Genomic DNA, 17358 nt, shown 5'->3' with positions numbered 1-17358 from the left:
CTTATTTCAGTAACATATACACAGGGTTTGTTGTGCCCACGTTTAAATAACTGTGTTAACTTGTCTAGGAATTGTCATAATTTCATTTGAAGTTGAAGAAATCCAGAAGTAGTGACGACACAGACCCTTGATCTATGTTACCACAAAGTATTATGGATACTGTGGGCAGTATGCACTAGAAAATAATCACTATGACATGGTTTCAACAGTGTTTTTTCTCATTTAATAAAAAATCTGGATATAGGTAATTTAAGGTTTATCAGCTCAAAGATGTCAGGGCCAGAGTTTCTACAGTTTTTATCTTTCTCTCATAATGATAAGGTGATTGACTAGCCCTGAAAATTACATGTGCATTCAAGTCAAGAAGCAGGGGAAGGCATGGCAACACGCACTGGTCTCTTCTATCAGGGAAGCAAATGCTTTCCCAGAAGCCTCCACTAGCTTTCTTCTCCAGTAGTCTCTGCCACATGACCCGCCCCCCCCCCCCCAGCTGTAAGGATGGTTAGGGAGGCAAGCATAAGAATTTCCAGCCTCTTGAAGAGAGGGATGGTGATGAATGACTCTTTGGATAGCCAACCATAGCATCTCTTAGTGGATCAGCTCTGGAAAGTGTGTATAAGGCTCTTTCAAATGTCAGCAGGAAAATGATAAGACTACCAAAATAGAAATGAAAATAGCCAAGTAGTCATTCACTTCATGAAAAACTTACTGGGCCTCTTTTACATGATAGACACTACATAGCTATTCTTAGAAGCAATGGAGCTTCCTCTGTAGGTTAATTTTTTTTAATGCTTATTTATTTTTGAGAGAGAGACATAGTGCAAACAGGGGAGGGGCAGAGAGAGAGGGAGACACAGAATCCAAAGCAAGCTCCAGGCTTGGAGCTGTCAGCACAGAGCCTGATGCGGAGCCCAAACTCACGAACTCAGATCATGACCTGAGCTGAAGTCGGATGCTTACCTGCCTGAGCCACCCAGGCACCCCATCTGTAGATTGTTAATGGCTGGTGTCAACAAGAATAACCTGTTTCTATTACACCGTAATATTTTCAGAATATATAATAGGTATTATTCTATTCCCCATAAGAGAATTATATTATTCTATTCCCCTGGAGCAAAGGGTCCACTATGGATGAAGGCTTCTGTAGCTATGAGATGACAGAAAATTGCCGGAACACATGACCTGCAAATGTATCCCAGGAGTTGGAGGGTGGATGGATCCATGCTACCTGTGTTATCAGCTGCACAGGTAATTAGGGGGGTGTGGTGTGCTAGTAAAAACAATGTTGGAAGCATAGTGTAAAAGTGCTAAACTAGGCTTTTTAGTCATTATTTGGATAGTATTTTTTTTCAGGAGCTTTACCTTCCTATTTAGGTTTTGATTTAGTGACAGCCCATAAGTACAAGGCAGCTGATTTTTTATGAAAGGAAGTAGTCCAGAGGTTGTGCAAAACTAGGTTGAAATAAAAATATGTTCATATGGTTGGAAATGGACTTGCAGATGGGAGAGGTTATTTTTCTCTAGCATTTCCCTCCGTTGAGAAGTCACTGTTCGGGGTAAGTGTGTCTTTGCCACAAAGCAAGCATTTTGGACCCAATGGTAGTAGCAAGCTGCAATTCTGAGAGTCAGCCCCACTGTCACGTGATTCCCTTCCCCACAGATAATCTCACACAAATGCTCACCCACTGACTGAGTGGCCAAGCTCAAGGCTTTCAGCTCTTTTTACAACTCATGCTGTTAACAATCAGCTTCTTAAGAGTGAAAGTGCAGTGTCTGCCTCTCATTCTCAGGTCCTGGAGGTTTGAAAGCACTATCATGAAGTGACCACTGAACATCATGTGGCCCAGCAATTCCACATTAGGATTATTTCCTTAGGATAGATTTCCCCAAACACTGAAAAGACTTTTAGTATTACCGAGAAAAGAAAGACTTGAGATTGGATTATTATGCATCTCTCATAAATGTTTGTGAAGCCTATGTAGAAATGGTTGTGCTATAGTGATAGGCTGGTACCAAAAAGCTACGATATGATTACAAGTCTGTGAGAAAAAAGTAAAGAGTAAAACCAATCGTGTCTGTCTTTGGAATGTGTTATTATGGTAATTTTCTCCTTTTCTGTATTTTCAAATTTTTATAATGGAAAATCAGTTTTTCTATGAAGTACTGAATTTAACTTTTATCCAGTGAATTGACTTCCCAGCGGCGGGAGCACTGAGCCAGGAGATGGACAACCCAGATCTGTTCTCGTCCTAGCCACCAACTTGACCTCAGATAAGTCATTACCTCCCTAGGTGTCACTTCTCTTTAATAAAATGAGCTTCTTGGATTAAATGATTAGTTAGGTCCCTTTTTAATTTTTAATAACTTTATGACTTTCATGACATCCCTGTATAGTGTTTAAAAATGATAGGAAGCTCAGTGTAATTTTATCTGGGAGAAAGGGAAAATAATTCAACTCCCTATGTCAGATGTAAGGAAAATGTCCATGTGTCACTCATGAATTGTAACATTTCAAATCACAGAATGCAAACTTTTGGCGGGCTCTTAGATGATTTATTATCATACTGTACATGCAAATCGCTTTACAGATTTCGCAGCAGTAAGGTATATGCTTCTTTTGGCATGCTCTGACACATCTGGGTGTACTAACACAAAGTAACATTGGCCCTCACTGAAGTCAATTTCAATAGTCTACCAACATCCATTTTGCCACATGTCACACGTTCTTCTTTTATGTTCCCAGGAAACACCAAAAAATGAGCATGTTTAGTCATTTAATCAGGCTATCCAACCTGAGTCCAAGAAGCAACAGCTGTCTATGGCTGTCATGTTGTCTGCCCCAGGTTTGGGGCAGCTGAGACAGCCAAGGACTCTGTGTCCCATCTGTGGGAAGCAGGGACTCCGGTCAGTCACTGCCATTGAAGAATAGAGTAGCTCAGTCAAAAGCAAATGGGCATGATTTGGATGAATTCTCTACAAACATCTTCTGTATTTACATTATGGCCTAGGTCAGCTTACATGTTTACCTAAAAAATATTATAATATATCTCTGTATGAAGGAGTCAATAGCACCATTTTGACAGATTAGAAATGAAATCTTCACAGCTCCTTTTTCAGTACTTTTCAGTCAGACATTGGGAAGATAGCCTGTGATCTTGGCTGTGTAAACTGAAATATTTATACTTTTTCTTTGTCCCCCAGATCCTACATGCACCTGTTTTTGTCTAATGGCTGGCAGTCTATTGGAGATGTAGTTTTCCTGTATGTAATGGTATTCCATGAACCTAATCTTCCATGCTGCTCTGAGTTTATGTCCCTTTAGTCTAGCAAACGTTCAACAACCCAGGAATACAAATTTTTCCTCTAGGTCAAACTAAAAAAGACCTACCAGCTCATGTCACAAGCCTGAAAAACCCTGGTAGGAAGTATTCCTTTCTCAATGACTGCTAAGTTGTATTTCCTGTATACTCACAGTATCTGTCTTTGCTTCTTTTCTATCACTCAGATGACAGTCTACCTTTGTCCCTTCTTTGTCCCATCCTTTGTCATTTCATTTGTCCTGAGAAGTAATGCAACCATTTACTACTCACAGACATTATCTGAGACATGTGGGCAAGGCTACTAAAAGTGTATATACTGTAGTCTAACTCTAGTTGGTATATATTTAAAAGTAAGTTTTTTGAAGATGTATGTAAAATGCTGCCTGCAATGAGTGATATAAAAAGGGATTTATAGAAGGGTGTGTAAAGAGGCAAAAGGGAGGGAGAGGTAGAAGAAAGGCCTTGCCAGGACCAGCCTGATGTTTGAGGAAAGCAGTTCTGAAAATTTCACATTTTGTTGTCTGGGACTAAGCTTTTTTATACAAGTCATCTCGAAGTCTAAACTTTAAGGTGTGATTCTATCTCTGTGGGGATCACCCTTTTGGGTCTGATCATTTAAAGGTGAAGGTTACTATGGCAGAAGGAACCATGACGTGGGCCTCTACTGGCAAAACTTTGGCGAGTAGTTAGGCAATTTGCTAGCCACAGAGTTATTCCGATACTGGAGTTTTGCAAAGCTTTCTCAGAAATCACCATCATTGTCTACTCTGCTTTGTTAGTGGAGACCCAGCCAGCACAGTTTTTGCTTTTAGTGACAGAGGCTTTGCTTCAACTAGTGACTTGAAAAAAACGTCTTTGATGTGTTGGGTGATTTTTTTATTCTACTTAGGGATGCATCAAATTAGCCGATCAATCTCCATGTAGGAGATCACAGAGGGCTAGATGCTCTGAGGAAATGCTGCACACTTATCTACCCAGAATAAGAAAGGAGTGAGAAGTTCTAATTAAATTTTGCACAAGATCCAAGCCTCTTTCTGCAGACTTAGTGACACTTCCCTGCAGAGTTTGGCCTTTCATACCAGTATTGCCCCTTCACCACATTGCCTGGAATTTTTCCACTCTGTAGATTTCTCAGCCAGACCTGGCCCCTTCCTCCTTCCTCCCTGCAAAGATTGTCCCCAACCTTCAAATCCAGCCTAGGTTCCCATGCTTTCCTCAATCATCATTCTAGGCAGACGGGAGCTTTTCCTTCTTGCCATCCCTAGACGACTTAATCCCTCGCTTAGATTTGGCACAGGCCGTGTATGCACACGTTTTTTTCTCTCCAACTAAAAAGTTCACTCTCAGAGGATATAGCACTGGGTTTAATTCATCTCTGACTCCTTCACTGTACATAACTGTTTCTCAGTGAAAGTTTACTGAGAAAATGGGTGTCTGAGATGGCCTACTGGGAAGCTTCAAAATTGGCAAATCATTTCCTTAAAGTGAGCTTGTGATACAGGCCTAATATCCCCTAAACTAGTACTACTGTCTAATTTATGGTTCTGAGGGGAAAATTAGCTATTGGCTTTGGTCTATTCATTTCTAAGGGAAGCAGGTGACCCAATTATTGAGAGAAATGTAGAAACATGATTTTAAGTCTATTAACAACTGCCTTCAAGCTCTGACCAATCAATAAAAATGGGGAGGTGGGAGTGTGAAATCCTAATCTTTATGTCTTGCCTCTCCTGTCCAGTAGAGTCTCCATCTTGCACATGAGCCGTGAGGAAGTGGCAGGCAAGTGATCTCTTTTCTCCTGAGTCCAGTGTATCCCAGCGGCACATCATATGATTAATTACTGCAGCGCTTTAAAGAAAGCAGTATAGTATTTAGTTAGAATCACGATAGAAGTTTAGATATTCCTAATAATAGGGTGATAATAGGTCTTGTACTCAATATCTCATTTGTAACCTTTGGCTACAGATGTTCAAAGTCAACAAAGGTCACACATACCTACATTTCTCAGTATCTGGGTTACCTGCTTCCCTTAAGGCAGATATTGTGAAATGAATCATTTCTCTGTGACAGAAATAGACTAAGAGAAGGGCCCTTCTTGGATTTCTAAATATGTAAGAAAAGCAAAAGCAAGCATTTATTCAAGGCCCTCTCTTTTGAAAGAAATGAAATATCTCTCAGAATATCCTCAGAAAAACATGGGGATTGGAAAGTAGTTTCCTTACATAAAAGAAATGGCTGCTTGCCTGTCAGTGAACTATTGGTGAGCAAGTTATTGTCATAGAAAGCCACATAATAAAGCATATTATTTACTAAAACTAGTTGAATGAAAACCCAGTTGTTATAAATTACTTAAGAATATTCTGAAGGATTCAAAACCAAAGGCTCTGTTACTTCTTAGTTTACTGAAGTAACAGCTGAAGACCAACTTAAATGTGAGCAAGTATCAGTGTAAGATGTCATTTACGTGATTTTAAATATAAGGATCAAATTTCTAAAACATGCTCCAAATGCTAGAAATCTTTTTTAATTCCTCTCTGAACAAAGTCAATTCATATTCTAAATTAATTTTTTTCAGGAATGATGCCATTTGGAATTTTTAGTTCTGTAGGGATACTTCAGTGTTAAGTTGTACAGACAGCACAATTATTGTTGTGAGACAATCTGCTCTGTTGTGAGACAAAGCTCTCCCAGCTTCCTCTGGGAATTAGAACCTTACGTTAAGTAGAGGAAAGTCATGGAAATCTCTCAGATGTTCGCAAAAAAGCATGGGTGCCATGATAGGCCAGGGTCATCAGGTTTTTTTTTCTGTAGAGAGCCAGATAGACATGTTACGCTTTGCTGGGCTATCCAGTTCTCTCTGTTGAAACTTCTCAACTCTGTTCTAGTAGCATGAAAGCAACCAGACAATATGTAAATAAATGAGCATGGTCATGTTCCAATAAAAACTTTATTTATAAAAACAGGCTTCTGGTGGATTTGGTCTGTGAACCATAGTTTGCCTGATTCCTGAAAATTATTCTTTGGAAATTTAAATTTATTTCCTTGGGCTATTATGTGGAAATTGCTTTTTAAAAAATGCACATATAAGTTTTATATGTATATCATAAAGACCATAGATAAAAGAATGATCATCGATATTCAAATAAGAAAGTATAAACATTAGCTTCTAACTCATTTACTACTAATAATATCTTTTGCCTGATACGCTTAGTTCATTGGGCATAAGGAATTACTTGAACCTTTTCAAACCCCTGTCTGCTGTTCCCACTCAGTGAACTCACAAGAAAATTTAAATTTTCAAGGGAAACACAGCAACATCTATCAGATATGGAATGCAATACTACTATTATGTTGTTTGGACCTAAGTACTTAATAAATGGACATGTTAGATAATTCTTTTGGCTTTGGGAAGACCATGAAAATAATACTGAGACTAAGGATGTATGAATAGAAACACCTTGGGAAATTCTAATGTAAGAACCTGGACAATAAAAATGTAAACAAAATCGTAACTCGTGAATATGTTATTTGTACTCTATGCTAATGTAAGTCGCTGCATGATAGACGATAAAATAGGTCAGGTTAACAGGGAGCAGCTATAAGATGACAGTTTTCAATTGATAGTCATACTTACTTGTATCTTTTACAAACCAGATTAACTACTATACATGTAACAAGGAAAGGACAAAGAAAGGACCAACCTCGTACATTTTTTCTACAACTGATTATCAGAGTGAGAGCACTTAGGGAAAAACAATAGCTTTCAAAAATTCTAATGTGAAGCCTATTGTATTTGAATATCCCAAAATAGTATTTTAAATGGAAAATAGTATTTTAACTGACTGAAGATTAAATGTCATTTTTAACAATGAGTCACAACAAAAATTACACAGATATAAATATTCCATATCCATGGGTTTTCCAGGTCAATCTTCAAAATGTGCTGAAAACAACTATTAATAACAAGCATGATTTTGTAGTCTTAGCATTGCTGCTTAGAGTTTCAAACTAAATTGTGGGCCACCAAGGGCCCCACATTTCTCCAACCAGTCTGGGATACTCCTTCCAGGGTTTTAGCAGATCTCACAAGCCTAGAGGGCAGCCTGATGGCCAGAAGGATGAAGCAAAACATTGATTTGGGACAAGTGATAGCAAACCAAGACACAGGGAAGAGTAACTGACTCGTGGAATCCCATTTTTTCATACTGAATAATAGCAATATACCAGTATTCAAACAGCATCAGTTTCAGTCAGAGCATGGGAAGAGATTTCCTTCCATCTGGCTCATTTGAGCTCAGCCAGGTCAGACGCCTAGTGTCTTCTGAGCAATGTCTGATTCCTGTGAAGGAGTCAGATGGTCCGCTCTCATTCAAGGCTTCCATCTTGCCCTAGGTGGACCTCTGGGCCAGGTAACAGGGAAAAGGCTGAGTCTTGAAGGAAGTTAAAATCATGCAATCAAATCCTCTAGAGTATATCACAAGCATTTATGAAAATTGGAATTTTAAACAAGCCAACATAAATTAGTCAAGTTTGTTATTGCTCTCCAAGGTAAGTATATAAATGGTTGGGCTTTGTGAGCTGAGATTACATTATCTGATCTCAGGTGATATCTGAAAGGAGTAATAATGACAAAAACTGGCCCTTAGTAGATCAGAATGTAGAAAGAGGAAATGATGAACTTGGTAACCATGGTGGGTAGCTGATCTCTCTCCAGTCGTCTTTTTTCCCCCTTATTTGTCAAGGAACCAGAAACTCACCCTGAGTTGTGCCAAGGGGAGAAAAGGACTTTGAAAAAAAATGTATAGAAAATTATTGGGTACATTTCTATTCATCATGTAGTTATGAATATTGTAATATTAATATTGCAATTGCATGCACATAATGTTTTTAAAAATCACGGGCGATACACAGTCTAGCCATTAAGCAGTATTTAACTAGTAAATGCTCAAATGTTAGCAACGACCCTAATCGGGAACATATCTGTGATGAACATTGAGGAAATTGGAATATGACCTAAGAGACAGTGATTGTAAGGATACTACAAATCCTATTATGTCTGGAAACTTTGCACCATCTAAAGCAGACCTACATAACCAGTCTATACTCCACAATGACGATAAATTACATAATGGCATTGTAATTATGTAATTGATTCTGCTCGGTATATTTATTTCAATTTTTCGTGGAGTCAACCTTCATCCAGAAAAACCGAGTGCTGATTCACTTCGTTGACTTTTGTTTTTCTGTTCTTTCTTTCTTTCTTTCTTTCTTTCTTTCTTTCTCTTTCTTTCTTTCTGGTTTTTGTTTGTTTGTTTTTGCATTTGCTTTGCAAGAACAATCCTAAAACAGAATAAATGGCTTAGTAATTTTACTATTTGCCTTTTCTGGCATTTACTTTTTTTTTTTTCTAATTTGAAATGCAACCAGATGCTTCTGTGAAATAAAAACTGAATTATGAAACAAAATGGCTCTAAATCTTCGGTCTGTAGGCAATCCACCAACAGTTACCTTGCATGTGAAACTGGAAATAGGGGTTGCTAGATATTCTAAATTACAAAATATGTTTCAAATACTATGTAATTGAGGTCACAGTAATAGGCAAACTATTCCTTTCTTTTTTTAAGTTTGCCACTCAACATGGCTATAGAACTTTGAGGACTATTCTAAAATAGCAGTATATAAGAAAACTCTAAGTCTTTGAATCCATGTATAATGGCAGTGTTGATTGAACAGTTCTGAGGAAATCTCAAAAGATCCAGCCAACGGTCATTCTTATTTTGGGGGTTACCGGGATGATATCCTCACCCTCCCCAAACGATCTTCATCACACGAATTTAGTATGTTCGGGTGATTTGTAGAACGAAATATTGCCTGTAACAAAATGATGCCCACCTCAGTCCAGCCTTAAAAAAATCCTATTAAGGGTCTGTGTGTAGTCCCTCCTGAGTGGGGACACATGGTTTCATACACAAGAATACTGTTGATGTTATGGCAGTACTCAGGAGACTCGAGCCTGAAGTCAAGATTCCAGGGCCCAGAGAGGGATTAGAGGGACTGTGGCAAACAGACAATTTTGCAATGCCCAGGAAGGCATTGTTCTCTAAAGTCGTGATGGGAAATCTTCCTTTGAAGTACATGATTAAGCAGATGTGGCCAATAGAGTTTTTACTTATTTTGGTCTGTGACATTTCGGAAACATTTTCTTTTTGGCCTCCTACCAACTCATCAGTATGGAAAACTGAGGCAGCTCAAATCTAAGCATAGAAATTCATGTGTCATTTTTGCTTTAGAAGTGCGCTCTAGAACAGTTTTGTTCCAAAACATTAGCCACTAGTCATGTGTGGCTATTGAGCACTTGATATCCTAAAGGTGTAACATATATATATATATATATATATATATATATAGACTCCTGATTTTTAAAACAATATAAAAATAATAAATTCAAAATATCTCAATAATTTTTCATATTGATTATACATTGGGACTATAGCACTTGTTCTAGATGGTAACTTCTACAACCATGTTATTCTAATTTCTCCCTTATTTATGTATTTGTGGGGCAAATGAGCTCTTACAGCCTGAAAAACCCAGTGGGATTCTGACTAGACTTTTTAAATGTGAGAAATAATAATTACCATAATTCTCCATGGTAAAATAGTCTAGTTCATGCTATGTATCTGAACTTATATGAGAAACAAAAATCAATAATGTATTAACTGTCAGCTCTAAAATGCAAAACAGAATTTATTGTTCTGTGCTAAAATAACCTTAATGTTTTTGCTTTGTGACTATATTGTCTTAATTAAAGGTAACATTATGAAAGAGTTTGTCAAATTAAGGCTCTCTCTACAACAGTCTACCATTATTTAGCTAAGTAATCTTTGTGGGGTTGTTGTTGTTTTTCTTAATGTTTACTTTTGAGAGAGAGAGAGAGCATGAGCAGGGGAGGGGCAGAAAGAGAGGGAGACACAGAATTCAAAACAGGCTCCAGGCTCTCAGCTGTCAGCAGAGTCCAATGTGGGGCTAGAACTCATGAACATGAGATCATGACCTGAGCTGAAGTCAGACGCTTAATGGACTAAGCCACCCAGGCGCCCCTAGCTAAGTTAATCTTTGAGATAGTTAACAGATCTCTTTTAAATAAAGAAGATAAATGTTTGTTGTTCTTTCAAAATGGTTAATCTAATTATCCTAACAGATTGTATTTCTGTTAAATCTTAGATTGAATTGTTTGGCTGAAATGACCAATTTTTGTGAAAGTCTGACTTGTTTTTGCATTGAAATGACAAAGTTAGTCACTATTTTGGCATCATCAGGACTTCATCTTTTACAGTCAAAATTTAAAACTCCCGTTAATCTTTAGAAAGTGCAATTTACAGGTTAAAAAAAGATAGAGGAAATCACCCTCAGGTGCTCAAGTACTCACCAAGGAAAAGGCATGGGTACTCATTTAAATGGGTAAATTCTTAAACACACACTAGCCTTTCGCATCCGCTACCGCTGGAGCTCCTGTTAACACAGGCCACAGGCAGCACAGTCAGCCTGAGTGATGGATCAGAGAATGACTGCCCTCCCTCGGAACACTGTGGGGGTGGACGGGGCCCGGAAGGGCAACGCCTAATGATGTTCCAACAATGCCACTGTCCAGTAAGATCCATTTCCCTCTCTTCTTTCCTTTTCCAGTATATGGGACAACGACCCTATCCGCCTGTTAAGTCTCATTAGGAAAGCACACCGGGCAATTGATCTTCTTAAATGGAAATGTTAATGCTTAGTGAAGAAGGCATTCTTAAAGATTAAAAAGAGTGAGCCCTTTATAATTACTAACCTGGAAATTCTGAGAGAAAAAAGAAGGAAGGAAAGAAACGGGAGAAAATAAGTACTCTCAACTAGCTAAAACAAAAAATAATCTTCTGAGGCCAGATGATGTGCTCTTTAAGGGCTTTTTCCTCTGTCCATGTCGGTGACCTATTAGGCCCTTAAACCACGGACGATGAGAAGTCCTACCTTTTCTTCTTATGACAATAGTAGTAAAGGAAGGTTTGCGCTTGGAAAGCAGAATATCTACCAAGGTCCAGGAGCCCGCAGGAACCAGAGATTTAATTTCATTTTCCAATTTGACAGTTTTGAGGAAGAGCCAAAAGAATTTAAGATCTTTTTTCGGTGAAGATTTTTATGTGACAGTCATTTTTACTGTCCATATTTTGGTCTCTGAAAATAATCCTTTTTTAAAACTGAGGAAACCTATTTGTGATGCATAATTTGATAAAAATGTTCACTTCATCTCAAACTAGAAGGAAATATGGTACTTGGAATTTAGGTGTGGTTTCTATAAGGGAAAAGTGTTCATATGAAAAATCAAAGAAAAATACTTTGAAAAAAAATCATAATGAAGTATTAGGTCTAATGTTACAGCTTCTTGTGAGTCTGATTTGAAATCAGTGCTTTTTCTTTGTTTCTTTTTGTTTTTGTTTTTGTTTTTTAAGGCAAATAAAACGTTGCACTGTCCTAAATTTCTTGGCATGGAAACTAAAAAACTACATTGTAAGATGTGGGCACTTCTATTTTTTTTTTAAATTTTTTTTTTCAACATTTATTTATTTTTTTTGGGACAGAGAGAGACAGAGCATGAACGGGGGAGGGGCAGAGAGAGAGGGAGACACAGAATTGGAAGCAGGCTCCAGGCTCTGAGCCATCAGCCCAGAGCCCGACGCGGGGCTCGAACTCCTGGACCGCGAGATCGTGACCTGGCTGAAGTCGGACGCTTAACCGACTGCGCCACCCAGGCGCCCCAAGATGTGGGCACTTCTATTCCAAGTATGAGAAAAAGATATACCAGATTTTCTGAAATATCTTTAGTTCATAAGCAATATATCTAGTTCATCATCAAGTGAAGGGAAAAAGGACTTTCATAAACCAAAGTTTCCTTACTCTAGTAAAGTGGATGATCTTATAATGGAATATTATTCTCACTCTATTCAGACATTTTGGCACCAGCCTGTGGGGTAGATTTTTCTGAATATTTGAAACTCGGTAAATACAGAGTTTATTCATAAAAATGTCACGGTCTTTAAAGTTGTACAAACTCATGAATAAATCCAATTGTATCTGAAAATGACAAGCAGTCAACCTTTGTTAGTTTAGGTCTAGGCCTTAGCTCCTTCTCTTCCCTCAGTTTCTTTAGCCTACCTTAAGTGTTGTCCATGAGAAAGAAACTGTATTAGCATGGGAAGGAAGGGATATATCTCTCAGCAGGAGTCTGTAAAATACTTTCTCCAGGATTGTAAAATGGCAGAATTTTGTGATAGAACATTTTTGGTTATTAGTAATATAGTGTGTATAAATAAGGACAAAATTAGAAAGCATTTGCTACACAAGCTTTAAGGGCATTTTGTTTCATGGCCCTTAAGTATGCTTCAACTTCTTACCATTGTAAGTGGGATTTTTTATATGTACCATAAAACTGCACCCTATAATCATCTCCTTGTAAACAGTTTGAACACACTGAAAAGTATAATGTGAATGCCATGGGAACATGTCTTCTAGCATTACCTAATATTGAGCAATAGTCCAGAGGAATTACTGCCTTGTGAAGAAATCCAAAGGATGTATGATGGCTAGGTTTTCAAAGCAAAAACAATGTGTTACTAGTTACTTCAAATGTACGCTACTGGTCCCTGAAAATGTATGTTTTTAAAATATATGATGTTTACTCAAAATTTCAAATTTAACTCATCAGCATTAGGTATCCATTACATACCACAGAAGACACTATTTTTTCATAAAGCAGTCACATGCATGAAGTTAGGATTACCAACTGATATATATGTATTTTTTTTTGCACCTCAAAAAACAGAATCACTATAATGCAGATCATGCTTCCACATCTTCCTTGCTGAAGGACAAAACATACAAAGTGCCCGCATTTGGCCTCCCGACTGGAAAGAAGCCAAATCAGTACTCTGGCAGGATCACATCATTCTGCTGAGCTCCAAATACCACAGCTGGGTTTTCTTGCTCTTGTTTGGAGGCTGCTGCTTCCTCTGAGGTCTTCAGCTTCTCCTCTACTAGGCCCTCCTCGATTTCCGGGTCAGCCACCTTTGTCCCATCTTCTAGTGCTTTGGGCACCGCACTGGCGGCCTTGGCAGCACTTATATCAGCATCTTTAACTTCTTCTACGGCCTGTACCTTCATCAGCTCAGCCTCTGCCCGCTCAACTGCCACTGGGGCCCCACTTCCTTGAACTTCCTCTCCTTCTGAGATAGCTTTAACATCTTCACTGCCATCCTGAATCGAAGAAGGTGCCTGGCCGGCCTTCTGGCTCTCTTGGATGCTGCTGTGGCTGCTGCTGGCGCTTCCCAGCCGGGAAGAGGCCACCACGGCCTTCACTGCTGCCTGATTAGAAACAGAGAAGTGTCAGGTGTCACCTGAACTTAAAATCCCCAATCAGAGCTCCATCTCAGTTTTGCATGTCCCAGACATATTTATTATTCCAAGATGGTTGAATGAAAACTTGTTTGGAGCATAAACAGAAAAATCTCTTTAATCCCAAGCTAGAGTATTTAATCATCTGGACCAGTGAAAGCTTGAGTAAATATGTTTGCCCATGGATAACCTGGTTTCAAATATTTTGGACTTTGTTTCCTAAAGTATTTGTTTCATGGAACACTAGTATTATGTGACAAAAGAATTCCATGGTTAGGTTTGTTTGAGAAGCCCTGGGTTCAGTCAAGGTTATTTAATCCATAGTATTTCAGATCAATTTGACCACAGAGCCCTTAAAGTTCATTTAGTCTTTATCAGCCTGTAAGTGATGGCTGAATTGAACGTTATTTTTGACCTTCAGCTGTTCTCTGAAATTCTCTGGATATACAGTCAGTCCTAAACACCATTATGTAAGAGAAAAGCATCTAATATATCTTCTATGTATATTCTATAAAAAGATATATTTTGGACAGTTTTCTGTATCACACGAATTACAGTTGACACTTGAACAACATGCGTTTGAATTGCAAGGGTCCATTTACATGCAGATTTTTTTCAATAGATACATTGAAAAGTTTTTTAGAGATTTTCAACAATTTGAAAAAACTCACAGATGAAGTATGTAGCCTAGAAATACCCGAAATGTTAAGAAAAAAGTAGGTATTATTGTAAGGATATAGTACATAAAACATTGAACATAAAAACTATGCATTAATTGACTGTTATCTCTAAGGCTACCAGTCAACAGTAGGCTATTAGTGATTAAGTTTTGGGGGAGCCAAAAGTTATAGGTAGATCAACTGTGTTGAGGGGTTGGTGTCCCTAAACCCAGGATTGTTCAAAGGTTAATTGTATTTTAATTTTTACGAAGTATTGTAATTTATCTACATTACATTATAGTTTTTAAAAGTTTCCCAATTTTCACATATTCAGAAAGAAAACTTTCTGAATACGTACCAGTTTCCTGAGCAATGCTGTTTAAGCAGTTCAGTCACAATTAAATGAGTAGCAGTGATAATGTGTTTGATGAGTAAATCTCAACATATAACACATTTCCCTTTATTAATAATGAATTCTTTAAAAAATTTTTAATGCTTATTTATTTCTGGGGGGGGGGGGGAGAGAGAGAGAGAGAGCGAGCATGAGTGGGGAAGGGACAGAGAAAGAGGGAGACACAGAATCTGAAGCAGGCTCCAGGCTCTGAGCTATCAGCTAAGAGCCCGACACAGGGCTTGAACTCATGGACTGCGAGATCATGACCTGAGCTGAAGTTGGACACTTAACCGACTGAGCCACCCAGGTGCCCCAATAATGAATTCTTAAGAGAGAATAACATGACTGTCAGTGGCTTTATATTGTTGGGATTTCAAAGCAGGATTTTCCCTGGTACCATAGGAGATAAATAATATTATTAGATGAAGAATAGTGGAATTATCTTCAATAGTTGAAGCTAAGAGAGAGATTTTTTTTTTTAACAGAACAAAACAAATCTACAAATCTTACCTTAAGCTTGCGTCGGGCATTGAATTCTTGGAGCTTCTTTTGAGCAGTATCCATGTGTACAAAATTAGCTGCTTTGCCTGTGACCCATGGGTGCTGGAGAGCTTGGAAAGTAGTCAGCCGTTTCTTAGGATCCAAAACAATTAATTTTCTAACCTGAAACGATAAAGAACCATAGATTTCTTAGGGAGATTTTTTTATGGCTTGCCCCTCAGCTTGTGAACTTCTATTTTCCTAGCAATACCATGAAATATACATTAAAAAAAAAAAAGCTTTTAAGCCGTCAGTAGTCACTGTACTGATAGCTTCAGGTAGCAGCGGCTGAGGGGGTCTGAGAAGACAGTGGTGTGCACCAGCTAAGAGCCTAAACTTGCAGACAGTTTTCCAAGGGAGGTTAAAGAAACAGGTCCTGGCTTGCCTGTGGACTGGAAGCTGTGTGAAGGAGAACCAGCATCTGAATAATTCTAGGCTGTACTTCATACCACTTAGAATTCAGAACTTGTTGGGGCGCCTGGGTGGCTCAGTCGGCTAAGTGTCCGACTTCAGCTCAGGTCACGATCTTGCAGTTTGTGGGTTCGAGCCCCGCGTCGGGCTCTGTGCTGACAGCTCAGAGCCTGGAGCCTGTTTCAGATTCTGTGTCTCTCTCTCTTTCTGACCCTCCCCCGTTCATGCTCTATCTCTCTCTGTCTCAAAAATAAATAAAAACGTTTAAAAAAAAAAGAATTCAGAATTTGTTGTATCTCAGTGGAGATAGTATCAACGTGCATCCATCATGTTTTCTATGGGGATTAAATGGCATCAAAGGGACAGTACCATAGTCCTTACTCTTATCCCATGACTCTATGGTAAAGTTCATTCTTTCTAATACCTTCAGGGTTTTGAAGGAATAAGCCAAGTGCTGGAGTAAAAGCCTATTTAGAATCAAAGCAAAGGTGTCAGTGGTTTAGGGGCATGATTTGTTTAAAGGACTGAATTCAACCCATGGCAGACCATTCTGGAGGTTGACCCCTGAGGATGAGCAGATAATAAACTGCCAGGGAGGTCAACAACCAAAATAATCTCTGGCCCTGGGCTCAGAAGGGGTGACCTGGAATGAGACAGAGACTATTTGGAGTTAGGAGGCATGTTCAAGCCCAGTTACATCTCTTACCTACTTTTGTGACCCTAGACAAAGACCCACATACTAACCGAGTCCCTGTGGACATTCTTCTAGGCCCTTTTCTTATATGATCTCATTTCCACCTTCATTCCTTTGTAAATACACTCTTATGTGCATATAAAAATGTTTCAAAATTCATATAATTCTTTCCATGACCTTATCAACTTGGAACTATTAGCTCCAATTCATAAATGAGGGATGAGAGGAAGCTCAGAAAGATGTAGTGCCTTACCTAAGGTCGGACAACTTGTAATTGGTGGAGGCTGTGTGCAAACTCAGGTCTGTCTTACCTCAGAGCTCATTTTGTAGCTACTCTACCACAGCGCCTCGATGGCAGTCCGTCAACGCCCCTGGCCTTCAGTCTGCGCATGTGGCAAATGAGGGGCTTTTGGTGTCATAGGCCTAAGGTCTTCCTAACTCTGATAAGGTAAGAAGAACTGAACACAGGCTAACACAAATCAGGCAGCAACTCAAACGAAGAACACATACCTGGTTCTCCTTTTACTTCTTTTCTGTAAAATTTGCAAAGAAATGTGTGTTTGGGGTAAGAGACAAAATTTGTAGAGGGTAGAGATGTGAGGTTGTTTGGGCTAAAACTCTGAGAGGAGGTGGTGGGAGGCACAGGTGGTTAAGGAAAATGAATGTGCAGAAGGAAGTAAAATCTGATTGCAGTCCCCCTATAACCTGTGGGATACATGTCCTAATAATTTTATGTAAATGGCACCTAATCTTTAGCAACAATTCACAATATTATTTCCCTCCCGTTTTTCAATGGTCTTTTTCCTCCTCCTCATCATTACCATCCTCATCCTCATGAAAATACAAAGAATTTACTGAAATTCAGAATGTTCCCCCAAATTCCACATGTCACCATTAATCTTTACATCTGAAGAT

At 38.7% G+C, this 17358-nt stretch overlaps 1 protein-coding gene across 2 annotated transcripts in view; it reads right to left on the bottom strand.

Annotated features, from left to right (window-relative positions):
* Nucleotides 1–13124: 13124 nt before the first annotated feature.
* CAMK4 (calcium/calmodulin dependent protein kinase IV) overlaps nt 13125–17358 on the bottom strand; it is a 217309-nt gene continuing 213075 nt past the window's right edge. For both annotated transcript variants that reach the window (XM_043595267.1, XM_043595275.1), the window contains exons 10-11: nt 15309–15461; nt 13125–13715 (exon numbers count right to left, since the gene is read on the bottom strand). In XM_043595267.1, the coding sequence (XP_043451202.1) occupies nt 13275–13715; nt 15309–15461 (594 nt within the window). In that variant the 3' untranslated portion in view covers nt 13125–13274. The remainder of the gene's footprint in view (nt 13716–15308; nt 15462–17358) is intronic.

The sequence above is a fragment of the Prionailurus bengalensis genome, chromosome A1 (assembly GCF_016509475.1).
Source record: "Prionailurus bengalensis isolate Pbe53 chromosome A1, Fcat_Pben_1.1_paternal_pri, whole genome shotgun sequence".
NCBI lineage: Eukaryota > Metazoa > Chordata > Mammalia > Carnivora > Felidae > Prionailurus > Prionailurus bengalensis.
The sequence above is the reverse complement of the archived record's forward strand: the minus strand, read 5'-3'. Positions and strand labels throughout refer to the sequence as shown.